General features: G+C 38.8%; 1 protein-coding gene across 1 annotated transcript in view; it reads left to right on the plus strand.

Annotated features, from left to right (window-relative positions):
- Positions 1–8,136: 8,136 nt before the first annotated feature.
- The window catches only part of nr5a2 (nuclear receptor subfamily 5, group A, member 2), a 64,867-nt gene continuing 47,900 nt past the window's right edge, over positions 8,137–25,103 (plus strand). Inside the window, exons 1-5 of the mRNA XM_075485569.1 lie at positions 8,137–8,562; positions 8,740–8,871; positions 11,944–12,062; positions 15,622–15,763; positions 22,766–23,481. Coding sequence (XP_075341684.1) covers positions 8,790–8,871; positions 11,944–12,062; positions 15,622–15,763; positions 22,766–23,481 — 1,059 coding nt within the window. The 5' untranslated portion in view covers positions 8,137–8,562; positions 8,740–8,789. The remainder of the gene's footprint in view (positions 8,563–8,739; positions 8,872–11,943; positions 12,063–15,621; positions 15,764–22,765; positions 23,482–25,103) is intronic.

Genomic DNA, 25,103 nt, shown 5'->3' on the forward strand with positions numbered 1-25,103 from the left:
GTTCACACTTCACAAGAACTAGTTCACACAGATTTAAATGAATGAGTTCATGCTCACTCGTCATCATTCCCAAAATTAACTAGTTCCTGTTCATTTACTCTGAATGTTACTCTTTATATAGTGTTCTGGAGTTTTAGACCATGGGTCTTCTGAGCTGATACAGGCACATCTCTGTATTTGTCTATTTTACTCCTAATCATCAGGAAATTCAAAATCAAACTGATAAGAAAATAAAAGCATGACATTTTCAGTATATAACATACTTCATTCAATCAAGTTTATTAGAGTTTATTTGAGACCTGACAGTCATCTTTGTGGGTTTAAATACAACAAATTTTCTCCCAAAAGTAACATCCATAATACCGCTCTATCACAGCAATTCTGCCTCTGGCAATTTAATCACTCCAAATGATTATAAGATGCAGATCTCTAATCATATTATATTTCTAATTAACATAAAACAGGGTTTTGCACATGCATTTGTGTTGTACTAAATTAAAATTCACTTGTGAAACAAAATTATTTTGATTTTAAGTCTTCATCTTCCCCTTCCCCATGTTTGAGTCAGTGGTCTTTTAATCTATGCCTGCTTCCTCTTCCCTTCTTCCACTGCTCTTCTTCCTTCTGCGTTTCCTTTGCATTCAACCCCCCCCCCCCATCTCTTTTCAGGACATTCAACTTTATGTAGATCCTCTTTAACCTCTTGTCCTCTCCCCTCCTTCTGTCAGAAACATTAAGAAGGTTGATCCCCACTAAGCCTCTTAATTCCATCTCTTCTTCCTGTCTACATAAAATGTCCTAACCACCTTTCAGTCCAGAAATCTAAGAAGTTTCAGGCCTTGACCAACTTAGTGTTTCAGTGGCCTTCTGTATTGTAATTAACTCAACTCTAAGCAGATGTAACAAATGTCAAAATACATCATTATCATTATGATTAATTAATGAGATGAGGAGAAACAATGGTAGCCTATCTTGAAAGGGTGGTAAAAACTATTTGTAATTACAAAATCCTCTCACTTCCTGCAGCAAAGACCATAATGCTGCCAGCCCAGTCACCAGAAAAATACATACTACTTAATGATTTAAAATGTTAATGATTTTACATTCTCTTATTACAGACATACTGTGTCTACATGCTTATTGTACCTGTTTTTTTTTCTTCTTTTGTTTAACTTATGGCACCATAGCACAATTGGATTTAGGATCAAATACAAATGTCAATGTCAGTGTACAAATACAACTAACAAATGGCATCTTTTTAGAAGGTTGGGTAAGATAGCAGAATCTCATGACATATGTGCTGTTAGTTGACATACCGACATTTGAATCCAGCAACTGTTTTTTATTACAGTTTCAACACGTGTTAAGTTCTGTCGATGCATTTTTTTTGCTCCTTTTCAATGTTTTGTTTGTTATCACATACATACCAAAGCCACTTAAATGAATTTAGAAAACAACTGATTTAGGTTAAGGAAAAATACATGGCTTAGAGTCACCAGTAAGTCAGGCTACTAGACACAATGCTTATATGTTAAAAAACATTAAATGTCTATACTCACATATCAGCCATATTTCTGGTTTCCAAAAACATAAATGGTAATGCAATTTTCTGGAGGCTGGGCTGCTTGCTGCTTGTCCCTTCTGATGCTCATTTTTGGAAAAAAATGTTTGATGTTCCTTTTCTTTTTAAAATAATTAATATGTTGTCCAATCCACAATTGACAAATGCAAAACAACATTTCATTTTGCTCTAACTACCGTTTTAGAGTTTTTTAAACTGTACTTTTTTGTGTTGAAATTAAAATGAAAATGTCCTTTAAGGCCTGTTATGCAGCTTACCTCACTTTTAAGTGTTCCCAGTCATTTGAAACAGAGATAATCAAACCTCCCAGACAGTATCAACACCCTCCACCTTAAGGTCATCAGTGGCAAGCTTGCAACAGGGAAAAGTCTTTACACAGACGTGCATGCACACACACTCCTTTCTCTTGTCAAGGGAGTCTGTCTTTGTTTGATCCCTGTAAGGTTTATCTCCTGAGCCCAAATGTCAACACATGTTGTTGACAGACTCAGTTTCCTCCAATAATCCATTGACTGACTACATCTAAAGACCTGGGGACCAGCAGTTTGACCTAGGGGCACTGAAGAAAGTCAAAAGGACAAAGGTATACTCTGGGTTTATAGAATTTTGGAGAGACCATGAGAAAAGAGTGCCATGAATGAATGTAAATTATGAAAACAACAAACATCAAACAAACTAACTAATTAACTTCTTCGAAGTGATATATCAAACAGGTGCTGGGATTTAATCAATCATTTCTTTAATGTTAGTGTCGCAGCTTGCACAATGCAGATGTTATCATTCATCTTTAGTTGTTTTTTTTGTGCCAGGAAGCAACAAAAATTTGAATAAAACAGCCTGACAACAGGCTCATTCTGTCCCACAGCAGATGATGGACTGAATAAATAATTTCATTGTCACTTTAAGAGGTTGGTTGACAAATTCCCTTTTCTCGCTGTGCAAAACAACATCTCTGTTAGAGCTAATACAATGTATAGCTAACACTGCAGATGCAGTTCAGTATGTTCCAGGTTACTTGTGCAAACTCTGCTTTCTTTGCAGGAAATATCAGATAAACTTATAGTACACCACAGCAGACAGCATTAGAAACTATCTGGTGAATATAAAGGAGCATTTTGGCGCTCAAGAGCTAAATATCTCCCCCAGGAGTTGGTGGACATTGAAAAAGAGCTAAAAGCAGTGTGAACAGCAGATTTGTATTTATGGGCTGACCACACAAGAATCCACAGATGAAAATGTGTAAAATGTGACTGTTCTCAATGGCAAATTTTAGAGGGGATTTTGTGTCGGAGCTGTGTTTACGCCTTGATTTGCGGCCACCACATTCCAAAAAAAATTAAAAAATTTTTGCTTGATTGCTTTCATCTGTACCTACCAACAGTTTAAGCTGGACATCAGGAGATCTCTTCTGCCGACTTTCATCTTTCTCTTGTGACTTGTTTTCATCAGCGAAGCCATGCTTGTGCCACACAGCCACCATTTTTGCTTTGTTTTATACATAACTGCTCGGTACTTTACAGGCAGTATTTTTAAAACAAATGACTGTTTACATTACACTTTCAATAGAGAAAAGAGTGGTGGACATGGGAGAAAGGTGTGCATGTGTGAGCGCGTGAGGCAGTGGGTGGATGGGTCATTTCCTGGTTATGAATAGGAAATGTGTGTTGATTATGATTTAATGATTTAGGTCAATTATCATAAAAGTTTTGTGTTGTTATTATTAGGCATATCCTTCATACATGTAGACATTCATTCCTACTTGAATAAAATTCACACAGAAACATCACATGTATGCATATAAACAGACTAATATGATGTCCACACAAGAGGGTTGTACTCTGAACCAAGTTTGACATTACCGGCTTTTCTTTGCATTCGTCAGCTTGACAAATCCAAAACCGTCATCTTCCTCTTTTAACCCAGGTTTTTTTTCCTTCAGGCTTTGTACCCCATGTGTAAAAGGGGGTGTGTCACTTGTCGCTTGACTTTGCATCCACACAAAAAAAAACAGGTTGGATACCAAGATACTTCAGTGCACAGGACATAGAGAGCCATGAATATATATAGAAAAAGTGCTGGGGGATTATTGTTCATCATGTTAATGTGTAAGTTACATGGACTCTTGATGTCTGCTGGTTATTTCTAGCAGACAGCAGCACATGGGAAACCCAACTCACCAGGTGGTTTGTTAGACACATTATGAAAATCATCAATGCAAAACAAACCTTTAGAAATATACTTAGGCTACTTGGTGATGGGATTAAGCATCTTTCTATCCATCTACGAATAACAGAGAGCATGAGCTGAATGTTAGGATTTGTTCACTTTTTTCTCTTTTTTTTCATGAAGGTTCAAGGTGATATACTTCAGGTTTCTTTCATTTCTGAATCATGTTACATATCTTTTGCAGAATGGATGGCCTTGTTACCCTATTAACCAGAGAAACAGAGAGTCTGTAGTATGGTGTAGTCATTGTGATAGATTTTATTTTAAAGCACACAACAGACCAAGTAGTGTTTATTGCCCGAACCTAACCAAACCACAAGTAAAAGCAAAAGTACAACAAAACTAAAGAAAAATTAGAAAATACTCTTCAAGACGAGACAGTTTTTTAAATCTCTTACAATACAGCATGGTGTGTTCCTCAACAGACAAAACTCACAGCTAAAAACTACTTGTTTTCTCAAACTTTATCATGTAGTTTCTACTGCCTAAACTAAACCAAGTAGATTAATGTATAAACTTAACTTCTAAAATTGTAGTGTAAAACCTTGGCCAAGTTCGTAGTGTGTAGAATAGCAATAGAAATTGGCTTAAAAACACAAGAAAACAGTGACTGAATCTTAAAATGAAATGACAAAATCTTTAAAATATCAGCAGTCACGATGGGAGTCAAACTCCAATTGTTGCTCGGTGACAGCTTTTTCTTTCTTCCCCTTCAACCTCCAAACGTTTAATTTTTCACTTTTCAAAAGTGATAAAACTGTTGTTTTGTGACTGTTTTTTGTGACATGAAAGGCAATGAAATCATAAACCTTACTTTGGTTAATTTTGTGTCCAGTACCACTAAAGAAAACAGCACAATTCTTCCATTGTTTTTGTGTCTGTTTGATGTTTTGTTGTTAGACTAGGTTGAGTCTGTTGAGACAGATTCTCTCGTGATTGCTTCACAAAATCAGCACATTGATTCTTCGAAAAAAGGAGCATCCTTAATAAAGAAAAGAAAATCCCCAATTAGATCCGTTTTGATCTAATTGAAATAATTCAAACTAACTGAATAGTGCCAGTGATAAATACTTATAGACATGTCCCAATCAATTTATATAGTTTTATTATTATCAGCAGTGTAAAGCGTACTTAGCAGCAAATAAGAATGTATTTACGAATTATCTGAAACAACAGCAGAATGAAAGTTGATTTCTATGCAAACACAAGGCAGACATTACGCAGATAAACCTTAAAGGTTTAATTTAGTGGCATTACTGATATACAGCACAATGGCTTTATTGATGTATCGTATTATCTCTAGTGAGATTTTTTTTGTCAGGAATGGATGTGGTGAAAATAATGAACATTTTATTGTTAAAATATTTTGCCTTTTACATTTGAATAACATAGAAAGACAAAATGATGTCACCTTTTACTTTGTGGACTTCTATAAGTTGTAAGCCCAGCATTTAGCTATAATTTTAAGTTTTTTTAACTTACCTTTCATACCAATAAATGAATTAAGTTTTCATGAGCGGACAAACCAGCAATTAAGATCGATTATTATTTGTAATACCTGGATGTTATCTATTCCAGCTAGTTGTACATTTTGAAATAGAGCTATATGTCGAACTAAGTGTTTATAGCTTGCCTCAAGTGGACATTTGAGGGACTGTAGTTTTTCAAACTGTTGGCCTAATTTTTCAGGAACTGCCTATAAGTGTTTGTTTCTTTGTGCCAATCAGATAACTCCAACTCCCAACTTGGAAGTGTAACATGACAAATGATTAGTCCAAAGTTTGAGCTGTTGACAAAACTTTGTATATCCTTTTAACTGATGTTTACCACTGTCACAAATGTCTCTGTAAAGTATCAGTGACACACTTTGGTCCCTCTATCTTTTTTTTATGTTTTAAGTTCTTGTGCTGACTTTTATGCCCCCTTACGTCTTCAGTGCCTCTGTGTTCCTCACCTTTCACCACATCATCCTTTTTCTCTATATGGGTTAATCATTCCACTGAGGCTATCTGGCCAGAGAAGGTCTTATCAGCCTCTGTGTCATTTTATAACCTAAACTGCAGCCTGAATCTCTCCCACCCCCCTCTCATGGCCCTGCCTGCCAGTTCCCTTGTCATTCCCTGACTCCACCCAAATACCTCTGCAAGTAATCCAGTTTTAACCAATCCTTTCCATGCATTAGGGGATTGGTGAGGTCCTGAGCACTGTGACAACAGTGAGGTTGATCTACTGGTCAGCAAATTGTGGTAAAGAAAGAAGGACTGTGTCTCTCTGTAAGAGAATACTGATAATCACTGGTTTAAAAACAAAGCTAAGTCTTATTGATATATTTCAAACCCAAAGTATCTTAGATTATTTCACATCATTTAGTGTATGATATTAATATTGTTAACAAATCAAATATATTGGATTCTGCTTGTTGAAATGAATAGGAAAGAGAAATGAATACTTCAAGTCAGTGTGTGGGGGAAATTATCCAGAAAGATCAGGATATTTGTATATGTGGAAAATGCATGTGCACACTGGGAACTAAAATAAAACATGTTCTGTTCATGTGGGGACTTGGAGACAAAAATTAAGTAAAGCATGAATAGAAATGTAATTAGATGGCATGGTTTAGGGTTCAGGTTAAGGTTGGGGTGAAGTGATGGATCATATTGGTGAGTGTCCTCACAAAGATAGGAAGACACAACTGCATGCTGGTCCAGGTAGTAGGCATTTTGGGGAAATAAAAAAGAAACACTAAAGAAAGAAAGCCAGCAACAACAGGAAAGTTCCGCTCCACAAAGACACCTGAGCCTATTTTGCTGTGTTACTATGACAATGTACAGCAATAAGAAACACAAGTGGAACCTTTATTTTAATTGGATTAATCTAATAATGTCCTGTTGTCATTGCTTCAAGAATGATAATATATGAGAGAGAGCGTTTTAAGAAGTAAATATAATGCTGATTGTTTAAGACCCTCAGTGATAATCTGATTCCTGCATAAACTGATTACTCCATTATCAGTTTTTATTGCGTTTCTAAAGATTTTTAGACATTTAACCCACTGAAGCTTTAGATATGAAATTATGTCACAGTGCTTTTGTGTATAAAAGCCAAATGCAGTTTTATCTTTCTGGGCTGCATTTGTACACGTTTTAAGTTAAAGTTGTGTCGGTGGAGAATCCTGACAGTGAGCTCTCTCTTCTGAGAATTGCAGCTCTGCGGAGGAATTCATAAATATTTAACTTGGAAATTAAATAGCTAAAGAGAGGCACGTTTCCATCGTTGTTGTAATACAACAATCATAAAGAATTATTTTTAAGTGTAATAAGTTTTTTATCTACAGACACCATTCTTGTGTGTGCATGGGTGCGCGCCTCTCTGTGTAGCGCCCTTTGCGACCTTTCAGGTTTGTCTTCTCCGTATGTCCCCCTGCATGTCCACTAAGGATACATTTTGGCAACATGAGCTAGTACCTTATTGTACGGGCATAGTTGCATAATTGTTTCTTATATTTTTGTATTTATACTTTAAAGAGAAGAAATAGCCCGAATCTGACGTCAGATCACTAATTGATCCCTGCTCAGCCAATTACTGATAATAATTCAGAGGCAAAGGTATAATTTATTGGATTAGGGGAGGCTTTTATCCAACATAAAGGCCATTTTAAGCTCGGGGCCAACACCGCTCATACGTCTCCCTAAAACTGAGCAAATAAACCCAAAAGCTATCAATGCTGCACAGACTGTTCAACATTTTCTCAATTTACAGTCGTTCGCCTGCATTCTAAAATGCGGGATCATAAAATGGGAAAGAAAGAAATGTAGGCCATATATTATACTGCAATATAGCCTCCTTTACTGTTAAATTTTAATGGAGTTTCAGATGAAGACATCATGGTAAAATAACTACTGTGGTTGACTTTGCAGTACAGCAGAGTATACATATATTAAAGTAAGCAGTTTTATGAATGAAAAAAAAAATCAACTGTCAGAGGCTTGTGAGCACGCACACATACGTGCGTACATGTGCCACAAAATATTTCAGTTTAACACACTTCAGTCGACATACCTTTGCGGCTTGCCTTTGTACTCCTTCATAAGGAGTCTGCTCTCACATGCAGTTGCATCACTTCTCTTGATTTCCTCGTTCTCTCTCCGCTTTTAAAGTCCATCATTAACAGGATTAAACAGCTGAGGTTTTATAGAGATAGAAGTAAAGGGTTTGAGGCAATGTGTTCCGGTCACCTCGCCTGATTGGACCAAAGAAAGATGATGTCAGACGACCGCATGCGCCCCGGATTGGAGAGAGCGGAGTAAACAAAGCGGCGAGGAGGAGGAGGAGGAGTACAGGTCTCCACATCTCCAGACAGTCCGACCGACTCACTGAATCCGACTTTACGCACAGGGGAGGGCTAGCCCGGCGGCGCGTGCTTGTCTACTAAAGGCTGAAAGTTTCTCTGACAGTCTTTCGCTAATTGGTGACACACTGTAAAGAATTTTGGAAAAGATAAAGGGAAACTTACCGTCGTCTTTCAATCCGGACGTTGCGCAGTTTTCACATTTAGTCAAAGTAGTCAGTGATTTTCCAACTCAGCTCGCAACTGCTCCTTATTTACTATCAGAGGAATTGTCCATATGGGGTCTGCGTTGTTTTAGCTTTGTCATTTATTTATTTATTCTTTCTTTTATTTATTTTTTTTTCCCCAAAATGCTATTTGAACATTTCAATCAGGGAAGTTGAACCAGAACAGGCAGCGACACCAGGTATGCAACACGCCTGTTCAGAAAAAGTCTGAATTGTTACAATCGGGCTTCATTCTCAATATGGTCCGATAATCCGACAACAGAGAGAGGCGAGAAAGTGAGAGAAAAAAAGTGCGAGAAAAGACCTTCGGGACACTTCGAGGTGTGTTTGTGTGAACGTCTGCCTCTCACATCCAGGTGTCCCGCCGAGCGGTGCGCAGTCTCCAGCTCAGGCCGGCAGTGCTGACATGCTGCCCAAAGTCGAGACTGAATCCTTGGGACTCACTCGATCGTATGGGGAACAGGGGCACATGCCAAGGAACATGCAAGGTAAGCACCGTCATCGCTCTGAATCCCTTCACACTGATTAACGCAGTTTCGTGAGTTAAAACTTTACGGAGCTAAACGGGCTGAAGCCGTCTCCTCCACAGGAAAACTTTGATTGGAGCACATTTCCGTTACCTTTTTGCAGGTGGACCAACAACAATGTAGTCCCGTGCGATAGAGGTCTTCTATGATTCCGCTTGGAGCTTCAGGGCTTAATGCACCGTAATCCTGAGTTTGCATGTTCTCCCAAACTTAACTCTGCTTGAATGACTTAACAATACATATTTAGATCCAACTTGGAAACGCATTTCTAGTTTTGATCCGTGATCAAACAATTTTTATACCAAGCTGTCACTCAAGCTGTGTGCGAAAGCCTGCTGCGTAAAAACCGAGACACAGAGCAAAGGTGTTCTGGTATTTTGCTTTTTCATTTCTATGTTGTTGTTGTTGTTTTTTTTAATAAAGTGCATGAGCTCATCGCAGCAGAATGACAGCATGGATAAAACGCACGTTATTTCGTTTCTATATAATAATTGTTTTGATGGAATTGAAACTGCAGAGAAGATTTGGGCCAAATCTCACGTCGGACTGGTAAACTTTCATCTCAGAAGCCTTCAAGTCTGTTCTAATTTAATGACAGCATAAATTGCTGTAAATATGTGACAGAAAAAAAAATCTAAACTAAATTGTTATTTACATCTTCTTATTTTATGTTCTCTAAATTTAAGTTTTGCAGACTGATAACGTTTTTACCAAGAAATAAGCTGACTCTTACAAAACAATGTTAAAGGCAATGGAAAAAAGGCAATTTGTCTTGACCCTAAAGACGCGCGCATAAATTCATTGATAGTTTTTTTTTTCCTTTTTCATAAATCTTACTGATGGTGCCAAAAAAAAATTGGACAGAGCTGTTTTTGTTTTCCAAAATTCAACATCAGGGTTATGTTTTTTAGAAAATGCGCCTTGGTGCGCGCAAACTGCAATGCATTTGCACATTTTTCAAAATGAGCATAATTATTCAAATTCCCACGAGAATACATTAATACATTTTTTTTATCTTCCTGGAAAGTAGACTACACATGCAGCAGCGAGCGTTTAAAGACCGCCTGACTCCTTTTTCCCAGCATGTCATTCCACTGCAGTGTAACCCGGCAATCAATTAACCCGGTGTGAGACGTTGATTGCGTATACCCACTTATGGCAAGGAGTGGTTTGTTGCAAGAGTCCGTTATCTGTTTTACAGAGAGCTAAAACGCAACGTAGCTGCGACGGTAAATTAATTTCAGTATATTTGGAATCATCACCGTGTTTGACAAATGCCCTTTTGTGTGACGGTGGTTACCGACGTGTTTCTGCAACATTTTTATCTGACCACACTCTGCATTCACACCTGTGGGTGCCAGCGAAGAAATGTTGCAAAGGTTGTTGACCTGAGTTTCATTTAGGCTACGCATATTTCTACGTCTAAAACGATTCCTCGGTAAGTAGAGATATGCCCCATTTTTTTCTTACTATTTCAATAACTTCTTAAAACGGGAGCCTGTTTGTTCAATTGATAGACTAAAATGAGCAGATTAACAGAAAGTTGCACGTGATAGATTTAAAGACAGAAAATACGTGGATCAAGCCTGAAACAAACGCTTTATTTATTGGCGGTGTTAGGGGCCATCTCCAACTTTTTACCCCCCTCTCCTTAAGCACCGCTTCACCTACAACTTATGCCGACGTAATATTTATGTTCTTTATTTGTTTGCAAATCTGCAGTGATCGCGCGTCATGTGAGCACACCCTTTTTATGCGTTTTAAAGCAAAATAAAGTTCAGAGATCGAGTCTGCTTTAAGCTTCTTTGGGAAAAAAAAAAAAGAATCGGGAGCTTGGTGGAACTTGTTGCTTCAACTAGAATATTCAGCGCGGATCCCAGCAGGGCAACGCGTTAACAAACTAGAAATCATGTCTAATTAAAGGGTCTCTGTGAGCGGACGAGTGGATTTTTGAAGTAGAGCAGTAGTGTGTGTGAAGGCCAGGGAAGGCGTCTAGCTGACAAAATATTTCCACTTTTACAGCCACATCCACAGAGGTTTTCCTGTTTGATCCTGACTGCTTTTTATGATTAGTACCATAAATGCTTTTGTAACTGCTGTAAATGTCAGCCTGACTGTTTGCTTTGCGCTGTCACACAGTCTCATACATGCAAGTATTTCCGAAACTCAAAGCAACAGGGGCTTTACGGCCCTAAAAGTTTATATATATATATATATGTATATATATATATATATATATATATATATATATATATATATATATATATATATATATATGTATATATCTGTACATGGCTATATCATGTGGGTTGTTTTTTTGTTTTTTTAATGAATCATGTTTCGAAAAATATGCAATTACTACAACATTTTACGCTTTTTTGCGGCAATTTGCATAGCAACGATTTCACATTTCTTGCCTCATTCATGATAATGACTGAACTTCTTTGGAATCAAAAGAAATTTGTCTATCAGACCGAAAACAGACTACAAGGGCACATACGATGCTGCTGCTACTTTTGCACCACTTTAAAACATGAAATAATATGAATGCATCAGCCTATAGCGTTAAGGGTGATTCTTTGAGACAGCAGCATATGTTGGTTTTGGATGTTTTTTACTCGCCTGCAGAGATTAGAGCCTCTCTGTGTGTCTTCATTTGTCTGTGGGCGGTAACGTTTTCTCATCCAATCCTCAAGTCCAATATCTCCGTATTTCCCCCCCAGCGATTTCACAACTTAGATATATGCATATTTATGAGGCTGACTTTCATGAGCCTTAAAAAAAAATAAAGAATTGACTCCTGTCTGCGTCGAAGACATGGCACAAACAGGGAGAAATTTGTTGCGCCCTTTCAACTTGCTACAAATCGACTATCTATTCTCCTCAAATTAGAAGTTAGGTAAATTAGAAGTTAAGAAAATCTCATCCAATCGCGACGCGAGGTCCCCCGTTCGACTTGATGGAAAAGAGGGGGCTTTTGGGAAAGAGACCGCTCAGCTCTCAAATAGACTTGTGTGTGTGTGTCCCCTGCAGCACCCCAGTTAAAAATGATGGACTACTCTTATGACGAAGACCTGGACGAGATGTGCCCCGTGTGCGGAGACAAGGTTTCAGGGTATCACTACGGACTCCTGACCTGCGAAAGCTGCAAGGTTTGTCCCCTCAGCCGGATTATGGAAACATATGGGCATGTGCACTATTACCTTTAATGGCACCTCTGTAAAGATAGAAATGGCATTGTTATAGAGATTTTTGTGTTTCTGTGTTCATGTCTAAAATACTCCAGTAGTGTCTTTGGTAGAGAAGTCTCATGGCTAATTAATGGTGGGCTAATTGATATAAAATTATTGTGGTGCTTCAAGGCTTGTTAGTGTTAGGTTCATAGTGACTGATGGTTTGTAGTAATGTCAGTGTCCTTATTGGGTATTTAATAGAGAAGCTGGAGTGAGTTTAACTCCTCTCTGTTGTTTTTCCCTTTAGTATCAGTTGTTTCCATTTAGATACTTTGAAATCACATTTCGCCCTTTGCTGTACTAATACTTTCTTAACCTTTATGTTGTGATGGATTTATATTTATGCATGCAAGGCATTTAAGTTGACTTTTTTTTCTCCCAGAGTGACTTGCAACAAGTGTAACAGCATAGCAAAATTTCTCTAACAATATACGCTGTAGAGGCCGAGGGTCAAATGTTGTTGTGACAGTTGATCTAACAAACTTTTCCTGTGAGTGTCAGAGGACTTTTTTTTTCAATTGTGGGATGGCTTTGAAAAGCAACAGGAGTTCAAAGGCATGCCAGGGGTTTTTGCAGTTTTTGCAACCACCAACCACGGAAGGTGGGGGAGGTTGTAACCCCTGAGGCAAAGTACACACAAGTCATGGTTCTGTTTGCACCAGCTTGTGTCCTATACTAACTCTCATCACGAGTTCATTAGGAGCTCATCCGCGTTGTTGCGGCTCGATGATGAGGCTATACAGTAAAGCAAACTGTAGACTTTCATTTGAACTCTTGTCAACAACTGATTTCTTCCCGTCTTCTACTTCTCCTCAATACAGAGATAATAAGCCAACTCCCGAGATATTGTTTTCAGTCCAGTAAAGCTGTCAGAGCAAAATTAAGCTAAGACAAATGTCTCCGTGTTAACACAATTCAGTGTAAAATTGCAGCTCACAGTATTGATGCAGCACACATTTCTTGCCTATGTGGTCATTATTCAAAGCAGATGTTATAGATTTTATCCCATATTTTGACCTTGAGATGCTGAGCTTTTGCTTGAAGGGAGACGTCAGTGGCATCTCTGCTGCTTCTCAGCCTCAGCACAGATGCTGGAGAGCCTGTCCACCCGTTTCCCAGCAGGGTTGAAACACTCTGCTCTTGTGCACATGTGCGTGTGTGTGTGAGCATGCGGGATGCAGATGAAGAGGTGTCTTATAAAATGTTGTATATCCTTGTTGAAACATTAATGATATTGATAATCACCTGAAGCCTGTCATTGATTATCTCTAACATGTAGCAGTTTGTATGATCATCAGGGCTGGACAGATATATCAGTCTGTTGACATGTTACAGGTTTATTCCGACATTAAATATATTCTATGAGCAAGGCGGTGTAATCCATCTCTATGATAATGGAGGCGCATCTCAGTCTAAGCAGTCTGAAAGCAGTGATTAGATTTTATTTTCTTTGTAATTTATCTGGTAATTTTGGAGATAAGTCAGCTTTTTCTTCTCGTGTTTTCAATCACAATCCACTCTTAATTCTGTATGCTTCACCCCTCCTTACACACTTTCAACCCTTCATAACACACCTAGGACACAGTCTTCACCAGGAGCTTTGCTTCGGCTGCCATTTTTTTTTTGCCGAAGAACACGCAGACTTACACACGCGCAAAAGGAAAGTACATATTTACAGTTTAATTGTACGCATAAACAGACACATCGCCTTTTATACAAGCTCGGAGACAGTTTTAGTTTCTACACGCCAGCTCACATAAAGTAAACATGTTAGCACATCATATCTATTGGAAGAACAGCAAGAAGCTGGGCTGCTTGTCAAACTGCTTTTTTATTTTTTAGGAGATTTGAGCTCTGAGTCCAACAGAAGACCGTTGTAATCTTAGATTACCGATGTTCAAGCAACTAGGAAGAAATTTGTGGGTCAGACCCATGTGGTGCAGAGACAACACATCAAAACATGATTTCCTCAGAAGGGAACTGAAAATATACGTGAAAAATAACCTGAGGTCAGACGGATTGTTGTTTTTTTTGTTTTTTTTCATCTTTTCTATCAGTGTCAGTGAGAACACAAGAGCAAGCAGATAGAGTGGTAAGAGGAGATGGAAGAGGTAGCATGGATTGTGTTTTTACTTCTTGTATTCATTATGTACAGGATGTACAGAACATTTCTTTTTTTGTTGTTTTTCTGATGGAATACAAGGTCAGGGATATCCAAATCCAACATTAACATTATTTGTTTGAATTTCTTGTAGCTTTGCAGCATACGACTTCAGACTAGTAACATTAGTTTCATGCTGTTTTATGGGGCATTTTTCTAAAAAACACATCTTTAAACATCTGTAAATGTAGCAAAAACTGCAGGCAGCAATCTCCTCATGCTTGAAAAAGAGCATCAGCTGGTGACTTGATTTGAATTGTAACTGTAAAGAGCTCTTTTCAGTGAGATGTTGTGCACTTAATTTCCAGAAAGCATGTGTGAATCCAGTTTGGCTCTAATATTTACTGCACTTACTGTGCAGTGTGCTAAGTGGAAAAAATGGAGAGAGTGTTCTCTCTGAAGTATGTATCTTTTTTGGCACTGAGGAGTCGATATTCCAAAAGTAAATGTAATGCTTTCCACCCCTCACCCCTTCATCCCCAGCCTTTTTTTTTTTTTTTTTTTTGGTCTGATCAGGCAATGCAGATTGTCAATTAAATTTGTGTTTGGTGAGATATTGACAGCAGCGCTCTCTTTTTTTTATTTTATTTTAAAGACCAGGTTTAAGGATTCTCCTCCTAGGTTATAGATCTAGAATACGTTAATATCATCTTCCTTCGTTTGATTTTCACTGCTGCTGCCAATAACAAATTCCATGTAGTAGGTATGAATCACTGTAATCCCGGAACTGTGAATTATGGATATAATTTATTGGATTTTTTGGACTCGTGTGCCCATATTTTTCAATAATTAACAGGAAGGCTGAAAATATGCTTACCCTATAATTCCTGGAGTGAAAAGAGAATATTGAAAGTAGAAACTAAATTAAATTTAGAAGCTTTTATGAAAAATATGCAATGAAAAATTATGTAATATCATGAGGGCGAGCACCTTTGTTTTGTTCTATTCAAATCAGAGCAAAAAGAATATATGATGTAAAGGTTAGCTTCCTGATCAAGTTCCCGATCAGACTAGAACAAGAAATATACCAAAAACTTAGCTTTCAATAATTCTCAAATTAACTTTTTTTTTAAAGGTACTGACATTAGTTTCCTTTGTGAGAAATGTGTCTTGATGACCTGCTTTATTATCTGTGTTTTTATGTGTTTGTAGCATTGTATCGGTAGGTTTCAAAACTTCCCTGTGTGTGTGTGTGTGTGTGTGTGTGTGTATCCATTAAGCCTGTCCCTCTCCATCTGTCTGGGAGTGTGAATGGGCCAATTACCATCGCATTGCAGGGGTCAAGCAGGTTGACGTCTTAATTGGTTCTCTCCGCAGGGCTTCTTCAAGCGCACCGTCCAGAACAACAAGCGTTACACATGTATAGAGAACCAGAGCTGCCAGATTGACAAGACCCAGAGAAAGCGCTGCCCATACTGCCGCTTCCAAAAGTGTCTCACTGTTGGCATGAAGCTAGAAGGTATTTATTTTTCATTTTATTTTTGTCTATGTTTAGCTTCTGCAACTTTCTTTGTCTCCAGCTTTAAAATGAGGTTATGGTGAGTCATAATAAAGGGGATTTTTGCGGTAAAGGTGCAACAGTGTCCGTGGATAGTAAGTGGTGGTTAAAAGTCTGCGATTCTTCAGAATAGATAAATAGGACCCAGCTGTTACCATAAGAGGAAAGGGAGCTCACTACCAAACAAGCAGCAGTTATAATCGACAGGCCATTGTGAGTTCGGTATCTCGCTTTAAGGTTCTCAAACGAAGCAGACAGTTAGTAGTTCTGATCGTGTGAGGGTACAGTAACAACTGGAGGAGATCTTAAATGTCCTCCGCTCTTGTAGAAGTTACAGTACAACAAAATTGATATTCTACAGTGAAAGTGTCATGAGGAAAAATGTTTGATTTATGTTCATGGAGTCAAGAGTAAAGGACTTTAAATGCAGATAAGTGTTTATAACATTTATGACTGCTATATATCATTATATTTTCACATATTTGTTATGGTATTGGATTATTTAGGTAAGTTTACTCATGTACGTGTACTATTTTATCAGATAATCATAGTAAGTGAAGATAAAAACTGCTAGTTCTCTCTGAAATGTAAGAGACTATATGGGTAAAAAAGAAAAAACAGTAAAAAGTAAAATGTTTATATGTTTATATCAAATGTACTTTAAGCAGCTCTCCACTTCTGTTTGTAATAAGTCAGCATCTAAGCTGTTCAGGGGTTTTTAGTAAACACCGATCACTAACATATAATCTAGATCTTACACAACACATCTGCATATGGGGAAAAGCAAATTCAGGCACTGTCAAGAGCCCGTCTTTTTCCATTTGTTCAGAACTGAGCAGAGTTAGTCATCGCTTGTTAATTTTTTCTCTCTCTCTCTCTTTTTTTTTTCTTTTGGAAGCTCAAGACTGAAAATATTCTTCCAGTGTTAATTTACAAGTGAATTGCTTCCTCACAAATTGAGATATCCACCATTTAAAAAAAAGTTAATACCTGCTCTGACGAAATGATTGCAGTGGAAGAAAGAGGAAGATTATATTTGTTCAAACATTTAACAGTGATCGTCTCAGTAATATCCGCTCTCATAAATATATACCAAGAACCTTGTGAAGTGAAACCTTTCATTTCAACCCATGTGATGAAAACCAGTGTTGCTTGTTGGTATTTGGGATGGGGTCAGAGGGAGTTGGGGGTATCTGGTAGCCACTGTGCACTTAAACTTGCCAGAAAAAGTAATAGATAAAATATTAGAGTTGGCGGAGGGCGAGAATGGTAATGATGATACTTTTGGCTTGCTGTTTCGAGGCCTCTTTGTTTAACTTGAACACAGCTCAGAAGCTTATTTATATTCGGCTATTCAAAAGTGACAGAACTCCAGGACCAGAAATATTCTCGTATTTTTCAAAGATCATATTTGAAAGTTTCAATCTGAAATCACTAATTTCAGAGAGAATAAAGAGCCATGAAGGTAATCAAGATTTTAAAGGTACAGGTTAGAGGTTAAAAGTTTTTGTTTTTTTAATTCTTTTAAAAGATGAAAATTTTACTTTCTCTGAATCTGAATACATTTAAATGTTGTGTCATTCATATCGTTTCTCAGTTTGAGATGAACATTTTCACACATTTGTAGTCAGCTAAACTAAAAATCCCCAGTCCCCTGAAATGATTGCACTCAACTCAGATAAGTTATGTAAAAGAAACAAGACCCTGAGAGTACGAAAATAAAACAGAGACAGCCATGACTAAAATCCTTCAGGAGGCTTTTGCTTTTGTTTGCCATGTGCGGTTTAATTAATTGCTGTTAATTGTGAATGGCCGCTGGGCAGAATGTCCTGGCCTGTCTATTTCAAGCTGACATGGGTGGGGAGGAGGGGTAGTGTTTGATTTGTTTTGCCGGCGGTAACTTTCCGCTCGGGGGCAAGACGGGCCCTGCAGCGCTCTGTCAGGTGCCAGAAGCTCTGGTGGGCGACTCCTGCCACAACCAGTAACTACCTCCCACACAGAAAGGCTGACACCCCTCACCACACACACACACACACACACACACACACACATACACACAGGGCTATACACACATGCACATTCACCTCTTTCTGGTAAACACATACATTTATTCATGAAAAGCCCCAAAACTGTGTTTTGATGGCCACAGGCAGGAGGAAGAAGCTGTCATTTCATCTTAAAAAAAGATTTGGGGTCACTCGTTTTGTTATTACAATCCTCTCATTCCATTACTCTTAGGTTGCAGTGACATGTGATTTTGAGATATCAAGTGGGAGCTAAATGTGAGGGAACAAAAAGTTGATTCAATCCATAATTCTCCTTGTGTTCTTTTTTTCTTCTCTTTCTCTTTTTTGTTGTTTTGTGTTCACTTTTGCCTGTGGTGATGTTCAAATTCCCTAATGTTTGCTGAGAGGTCGATGAGTGAGAAAGTGTGTCAGCTTTAAGTTTGCTGTTTTGGAGATAAAAGCAAAGAGGCCCGTGCGTTTTTTTCGTTTGCTTGTGTATGCTTATGTATAACACACCTAGTGTGTGTGTGTGTGTGTGTGTGTCTGTGTCTGTGTGTTGGTATTAGTGGTCTCTAAACCTTACTTTCATTGACACACAATTAAAGACAAAATAAAGATGTATTTATTTATTAACCAGCTAAGCAATGAATTGCATTGATTAATCACCTGTAATGTTTCAAAGTTGAAGAAAGGCACAAAAAGTGCTGTTACCCATTATCCCAGCAGTAGACCAGTCGTATTATTTTTTGCTGTTTTACAACTAATAATAACTAAAATACATGTTTTTGTCTGTTAAAACAATTTACAGTTACTTTTAGAGACGGTTGCTCATGATGTTATACGATTTTTAATGAAAACAAAACAACACTGTCAGCCGTACACATATTTAACCACTCAAACACACATACTGCAGAGTGCTTGCTTCTCTGTATGCTGTGTAGCTCTTCTGCCAGCATTGTCTCATTGAGAAAACAAGATTTGATCCATTAGAACATCAGTCGCTGAATTCAATGAAGCATACTATATCTGAGCGGCTCCCACTGGCATGATTTTCTTATCTGCTTGCTAATAGTTGTCTTGTATCATATGCTTCACTGAGCTGCCTAATGTTTCCTACACTTATGCATCATCTTGAAGGCAGAGTACAACAGTGGTATTTGTGATGCTGTGAAATTGAATACATTTTGAATCCACTGTGTGCCATTTAAGAAAAACAGACGTTATATCATGTTTGAAAGATAGACACTGAAAAATAATGACTAAAAGGGCAGTTTGAAAAATTCTGTAATTCTGTGATGAAATGCTGACCCGTTCCAGCGCAGCTTTGAGGAACTGAAGTGTGAACACGTTTTTAAGCAAGGGGGAAAGTGCGCATTATATGCAATGAAATTAACTTAAATTGTTTGGATTTTCTGCTCTCACAGCATCACAGAAAAGATTCACTGTCTTACTCTTCTTTCGATTTTCCATCTTTTTTTTTCCACGCGTTTTATCCTCAATCAAATAATTTATATCTATTGATTACTTACACTTGAAAAGACACTTAGTTGAAATTAGCACCACCAGCTGAGTGTTTCTACATCCCCCTTTGCCACTCTCCCCCTCTCCCTCCACATTTTATTTCCTCCCTGTCTCCATCTTTCTTGCTCTGATTTGTCTTCCATCAGCCTCACAGTACCAGTGGTGGAAGCCAAGGAGGTGTCCCATTACTTATGCATAGGTATCATAGGTATTCATGTGTGTGCATGGGATGGGGCGCATCGGGAGCACGGGCCAGGTCCCCGACATGACAAACAGGGTGTCAGCAAGGCTCCGCGGGACCCATTAATATGCCGGTAGCCGACAGGGATCCTCACCTACGCACGCTTAATATTCCTGTATATTAAACAACCATAAATCAGAGGATATAAGCACTGAGAGCTGTGTGTGTATGATGTGTTTGAGTGTGTTAGAGGCTACGAGTAGGTGTCTGCAGAGAAATCGTGCAATAAAAATGCACTGTATGTGTGTGTGCTTGCTTGTGCTCATACAAGTTTGAGAGGTACATGGTGCATTGGGCTCTTTTTGGAAAAGGAACAGGGTTTTAGTTGGATCAGCTTGGGAATTCATGGATATTGTGGGCCCAAGTTTGTTCATTTGTGTTCATTCAGAGAGCATGACAGCATCAGCAAGTTAGCCTGGCTTTTAGCCTCAAAGCCTAACTGCTGACCTACAATACCCCTATGTATCAGATTTTTATGTGAATTCAGCTTTTATCTTGCATTTGAATAGAAATAAGAAATGTTTTTCTTCCTCGTGATTTTTCCACTGCAGATATTAATTTTCGGCTTGCCTTTTTTTTTGTGTAGTTTCGTTATGACTATTTAGACTTTTTTTCCTCCACCTCTTGCTTACCAGCAAGTTCTCAATACTGCTGAAGAAGAGTGTGCAGCACAGTAGTCCTCTTTTACCAGATTTTTCTGCTGATGAAGTTTGAATATAGGATCAGATGGACCTTTATTTTTCCCACAAGAGGAAAGTCCAAATATCTGTAATTGGCTGTCGTCATCTTGAGTTAAAACTTGAAGAAGTAGTTCTACAAGCTTTTTTTTATGAAAGGGAATGTCAGTTGCTACTGGATTTTTACCATACAGTATACAAAGCAATTTTTGCATGGAATACTCAAAAGCAGCATCTTGTAAAGTTACAGGAGTGCTTTGAGTGGTCAGCTAGACTAGAAAAGTGCTGTACAAGTACAGTCCATTTACCATTTGATTGCTTTCCCATCACAAACTCCATCTCTGCTGCATCCACCACCAAAAAAAACCTTGCTACCCTATTGAAACACACACATTCAGCCTCACCCCTATTACACAGGCATGCACTGTCCCTCTTCCCCTCCCCCCTCTATATTAATCCACGTTACATGAATGCAAATCACCTTGTTTAATTAGAGACAAAAAATGTGTGTTTGTGTGTATGTGGTGGGAAGACCTACACCCCCAATTCTGCTATTCATGATGTGCTGTGGGTCCCTGGGTCCGAGGCAGGCAAGAGAAGCAGTCGGGGCCTAATTTTGTTTTCCCAGAAGGGCCAACTATTAGTTTCTAGGCTCATTAATTACGCTGTTGTGGAGAATCATTAATAGTTAAAGTTGCCCTACAATAATGTATAATGGATCGCATTTGACGGGGCTCCTGATTTCTTCTTATTTTCTTTTGATGTGTGATCAGTTTTTTAACGGTCATGATAATCCCTACACATGAGTAACTGGACACTGCACAAAACTGACCTCAAGCATGTTGGGAAATGACTGTGGGAGTGAGAGTAAAATCGCTGTGTTTAAATTACGCAAAATTTAAGCCGTCAGGGGCTCTTCAAGGTGGCGGAGTGTCTGGCACGCTCCCACCTCTCTGATCAGTAGCATGATGTTTTTCATGTTGGCCACTTTGTGTTTTTGTGTGGTTTCTGTGCATATGCGTGTGTGAGAAGCAGTCAGTGTGTGTGTGTGTATGTGTGTGTGTGGGGGGGTCTCTCTTGGCTGTACTCGCTCAGATCAGTGACAGGCACTTTTTGTGACGGAGGTCATTAAAATCCCTCCCAAGGCAGATTGGCCTGTGTGTGAGTGAGAGTGTGAGTGTGTGTGTGTATATGTCTGCCCATCTTTGCCACACCGAACTACAATTCTCCAGCACACCCTCTCCACACCCCCTCTTCAATTTTCCTCCTCTGTTCTTTTACTCATCTGTCAAGAAATCACAAGCTGAAGTGGATCCAAGATGAATTGTTATCTTATTTGACTGTTGAGCATGTACGAACAGGTCAAATATACATGCATGTATTAGCATATTCAGTTATATATATGTGTTTCTTTAAAATATAGAAGGCCAAACTAAATTCAGTAGAATATAACATCTAATAATCTGTAATATTGGTATTAGTAAGTGCTTTTTTTTTCTTCACATTTAAAGTCCCAGACGTCCGTTAGCTTTTTGCATGCTGGGCTTTGCGAGCCGTGTCAGAATAAGAGGTAATTAAGTATGAATAATTAACACCAGCGCCCCCCAACTGAGAGACAGCAGAGCAGCTTCCCCATGGCAGCAGTCGGCCAGATCACACATGGTCTTCAGTGCAGTCCACTGTGTGCCCAGTTCGTTCATTAGAAATACCCACGGCACAGACTTGTTGTGATCCTCACCACAGGAACCTGCACTGACGGGGTCAGCAGGGGGCATCATGAGTATATTTGTTTCATCAGAAAAAAGAGCCCAGATCAGATTGTTGTCAGGCTTTCCAGCCTTTGGTTTTTCCAAAGAAGAAGTTTCTGCTAACTGACTGTGACATTTTGAGGGCTTTTAGAGATTGCTCAATCAGTTAGAACATATATTTTGGAATGAGAAGTAGAATTTTGTTACTGAAGTTTACACCAGTAATGAGCTTATGGGCGGCAGATGAGAGATAGCCAGCTGTACAATGATCATTCGGCGGAGTGGTTCATTTGAGTTTGAGTCCCTGGTCAATGAGTAACATTGGTATCTGTTAGATCTGTGGGCTTTAAGAGTCAACAGGCTAATGTCAAGTGTAGTCGTCATAGGAAAACCTTTGCCCTATATGAAGGTTACAAAGACAGAATTCACAGCTAAAACACCATGCATGTGTGTATCAATTCACGTACATACATGGACACCCTTATTGTTAAGCTAAACAGAGATTATTTCATCTCAAACCTCTGTCACCCTCTCTCCTCAACAAACTATAGTAGTTTTTCTTTGGGTCATTGAACTTTTTTATATGCTCAATGGATTTATCATTCAAGCTTAATATTCCAACTTTAAGCATGCATGTATCACAGATTGTATAGTTTGGCATTTAATCATTTTTTGCATAACATTTGTCAAAAATAATTAAGTTTCACATACTATGTAACTAATTATTTCCATTTCTTTTCTGTCTTTTTTGTGATCTGTCTTTTTGTCAGCTGTGCGGGCGGATCGCATGCGTGGCGGTCGTAACAAGTTTGGCCCAATGTACAAGCGTGACCGTGCCCTTAAGCAGCAGAAGAAAGCACTGATCCGAGCAAATGGCCTGAAGATTGAGGCCATGAGCCAGGTGATGCAAGCTGTACCCACTGACCTCACTATCTCCTCAGCCATTCAGAACATCCACTCAGCAGCCTCCAAGGGCCTTCCGCTGAGCCACCACGCTGGCCACCACACTGGTCACCACCACCACCACCACCACCACCATCATCATGCCACCGCCCTGCCCCCTACAGACTATGATCGCAGCCCATTTGTCACTTCCCCAGTCAGTATGGCAATGCCGCCACATGCCGGTAGTCTTCAGGGCTACCAGGCGGCCTACGGACACTTCCAGGGTACACGCACCATCAAATCTGAGTACCCAGACCCATACACCAGCTCACCAGAGTCCATCATGGGCTATGCTTATGTTGACGCCTACCAGTCAGGTTCACCACCCAGCTTTCCCCATCTGATTGTAGAGCTGCTAAAGTGTGAGCCGGATGAGCCGCAGGTTCAGGCTAAGATCCTGGCCTATCTACAACAGGAGCAGGCCAGCCGGGGAAAGCATGAGAAGCTCAACACCTTTGGCCTCATGTGCAAGATGGCCGACCAAACACTCTTCTCCATTGTGGAGTGGGCACGCAGCAGCATTTTCTTCCGTGAACTAAAGGTAGGTGTGCATTGTCCATTTAAATTTTTTATGCCCAAGGAAATGTTTGTAATTCATATGATAACCTTGTTTTTCATAGTTTGAGCTACCATGATATTCATTAGAGCAGCTGACTTTGCTTTATATAATTCTGCTTTCATTAAGTCAACAAGTTTAAATACATTAGTCCACATTTTGTTCCATAGCTAAATCCTTCACCATGCTGTCATTCACAACTGATATCACTTAAATCAGTTCACTAACATTAGCTGATTGATCCTTTACATTCAACAGCACTTTAATCTCCCTCTTTATGCTGTACCTCAACAGAATATTTGACACAGAATGTACAATGCTGTAAGGGGCAAGTGAAGGTCTGCTCATTGCTGGCACCACTGTCTGTCCTACTGTCTATTAAAATTCAGCAGGCAGTTTTATTCACCAACTCTATAAGATATTTTTGCTGTGGATTTTGAAAATGGCGCAAGCTTCAGACACATTTCATGTTAACTGGGGCCCATTCTGAGTGTTTTATCTGAACAGAATTCTGTTCCCTTGAAATATCCCTTAGATGGGCTACACACTGATGATATGCAATACTTTGACCATCTAATGCTGAAGACTCACAATATCAACAAATTGTCTTTTTCTATTTGATATTACCTTAAGTTCATTACCAATTTCAGTTTTTCGAGTCGACTTCCTCTAGAAACAAGAAACAACAAGGTTTATATGCCCAGTTTCCGAAAGGCTCCCTATATTATTCATTATAATAACGTTATTATTATCATCAAATGTCCAAAGATTGTGTCAGTCAAGTTTCAGCTGAACATACAAAAGGTCCATGCATGGCCCAGTTTTTGTTCCTATTTCAAATGGGCTGCCGCAATGTCTGCACCTTACATGGAGATGCACCTATATCTACAAAAGTGATGTTGCTTTCCTGCCAGTCCCTTGGATATTCAAACAAAATCAAGGAAGGATTAAGTAGAGAAAATCTAGGGAAAACATTTTCTACAATATGGGAAGTTTTAAACAACAGAGATAAGCATCAAAAATAGTGTGCTCTTTTTTTTATGGTTTATTACAGTCAATCATATATAACCATCTTCCAAAGCCACACTGTAAATTCCTGCTCCAATTCATCAGAGAGCCCAAGGGAGAGTTTCTGGTGTGTGTTTGTTCACTCGCAGCTTTATTTGCTCTGAATGAAGGTTAATGTTTGGGAGCGACATGAAAAGCATTTGATTAGTCTGTGTTCACCTGTTTTTTCTCTTCCCCTTTTTCCTTTTTTGATTACTTTTTCTGTTTTCACACTGTATTGCCAAAGGCTCAGCTGCATATTCATGCGCCTGTTGCAAAATCCTCTCCAAATATTTAATCTAATTTTGTTTTTCAAAGGAGAAAATAACAAATGAAAAATATTCTATATGAAAAACTGAGCCAATTACAGCACAGATAAGAGTCCTTGAAAAACGCATGTTGACATTTAGCACGCGCTGTGTCCCCACTATTGACATTATTGAGATCTGTATTTGCATTCGACATAAATGCATAGTCCACACACACAAAGACTCACTGAAGGATGTGGCCACAGTTAATAACTATGTGTGGTTTGCTCATTAACTTTGAATGATCATTTC

Source organism: Odontesthes bonariensis, chromosome 15 (genome assembly GCF_027942865.1).
Source record: "Odontesthes bonariensis isolate fOdoBon6 chromosome 15, fOdoBon6.hap1, whole genome shotgun sequence".
Lineage (NCBI taxonomy): Eukaryota > Metazoa > Chordata > Actinopteri > Atheriniformes > Atherinopsidae > Odontesthes > Odontesthes bonariensis.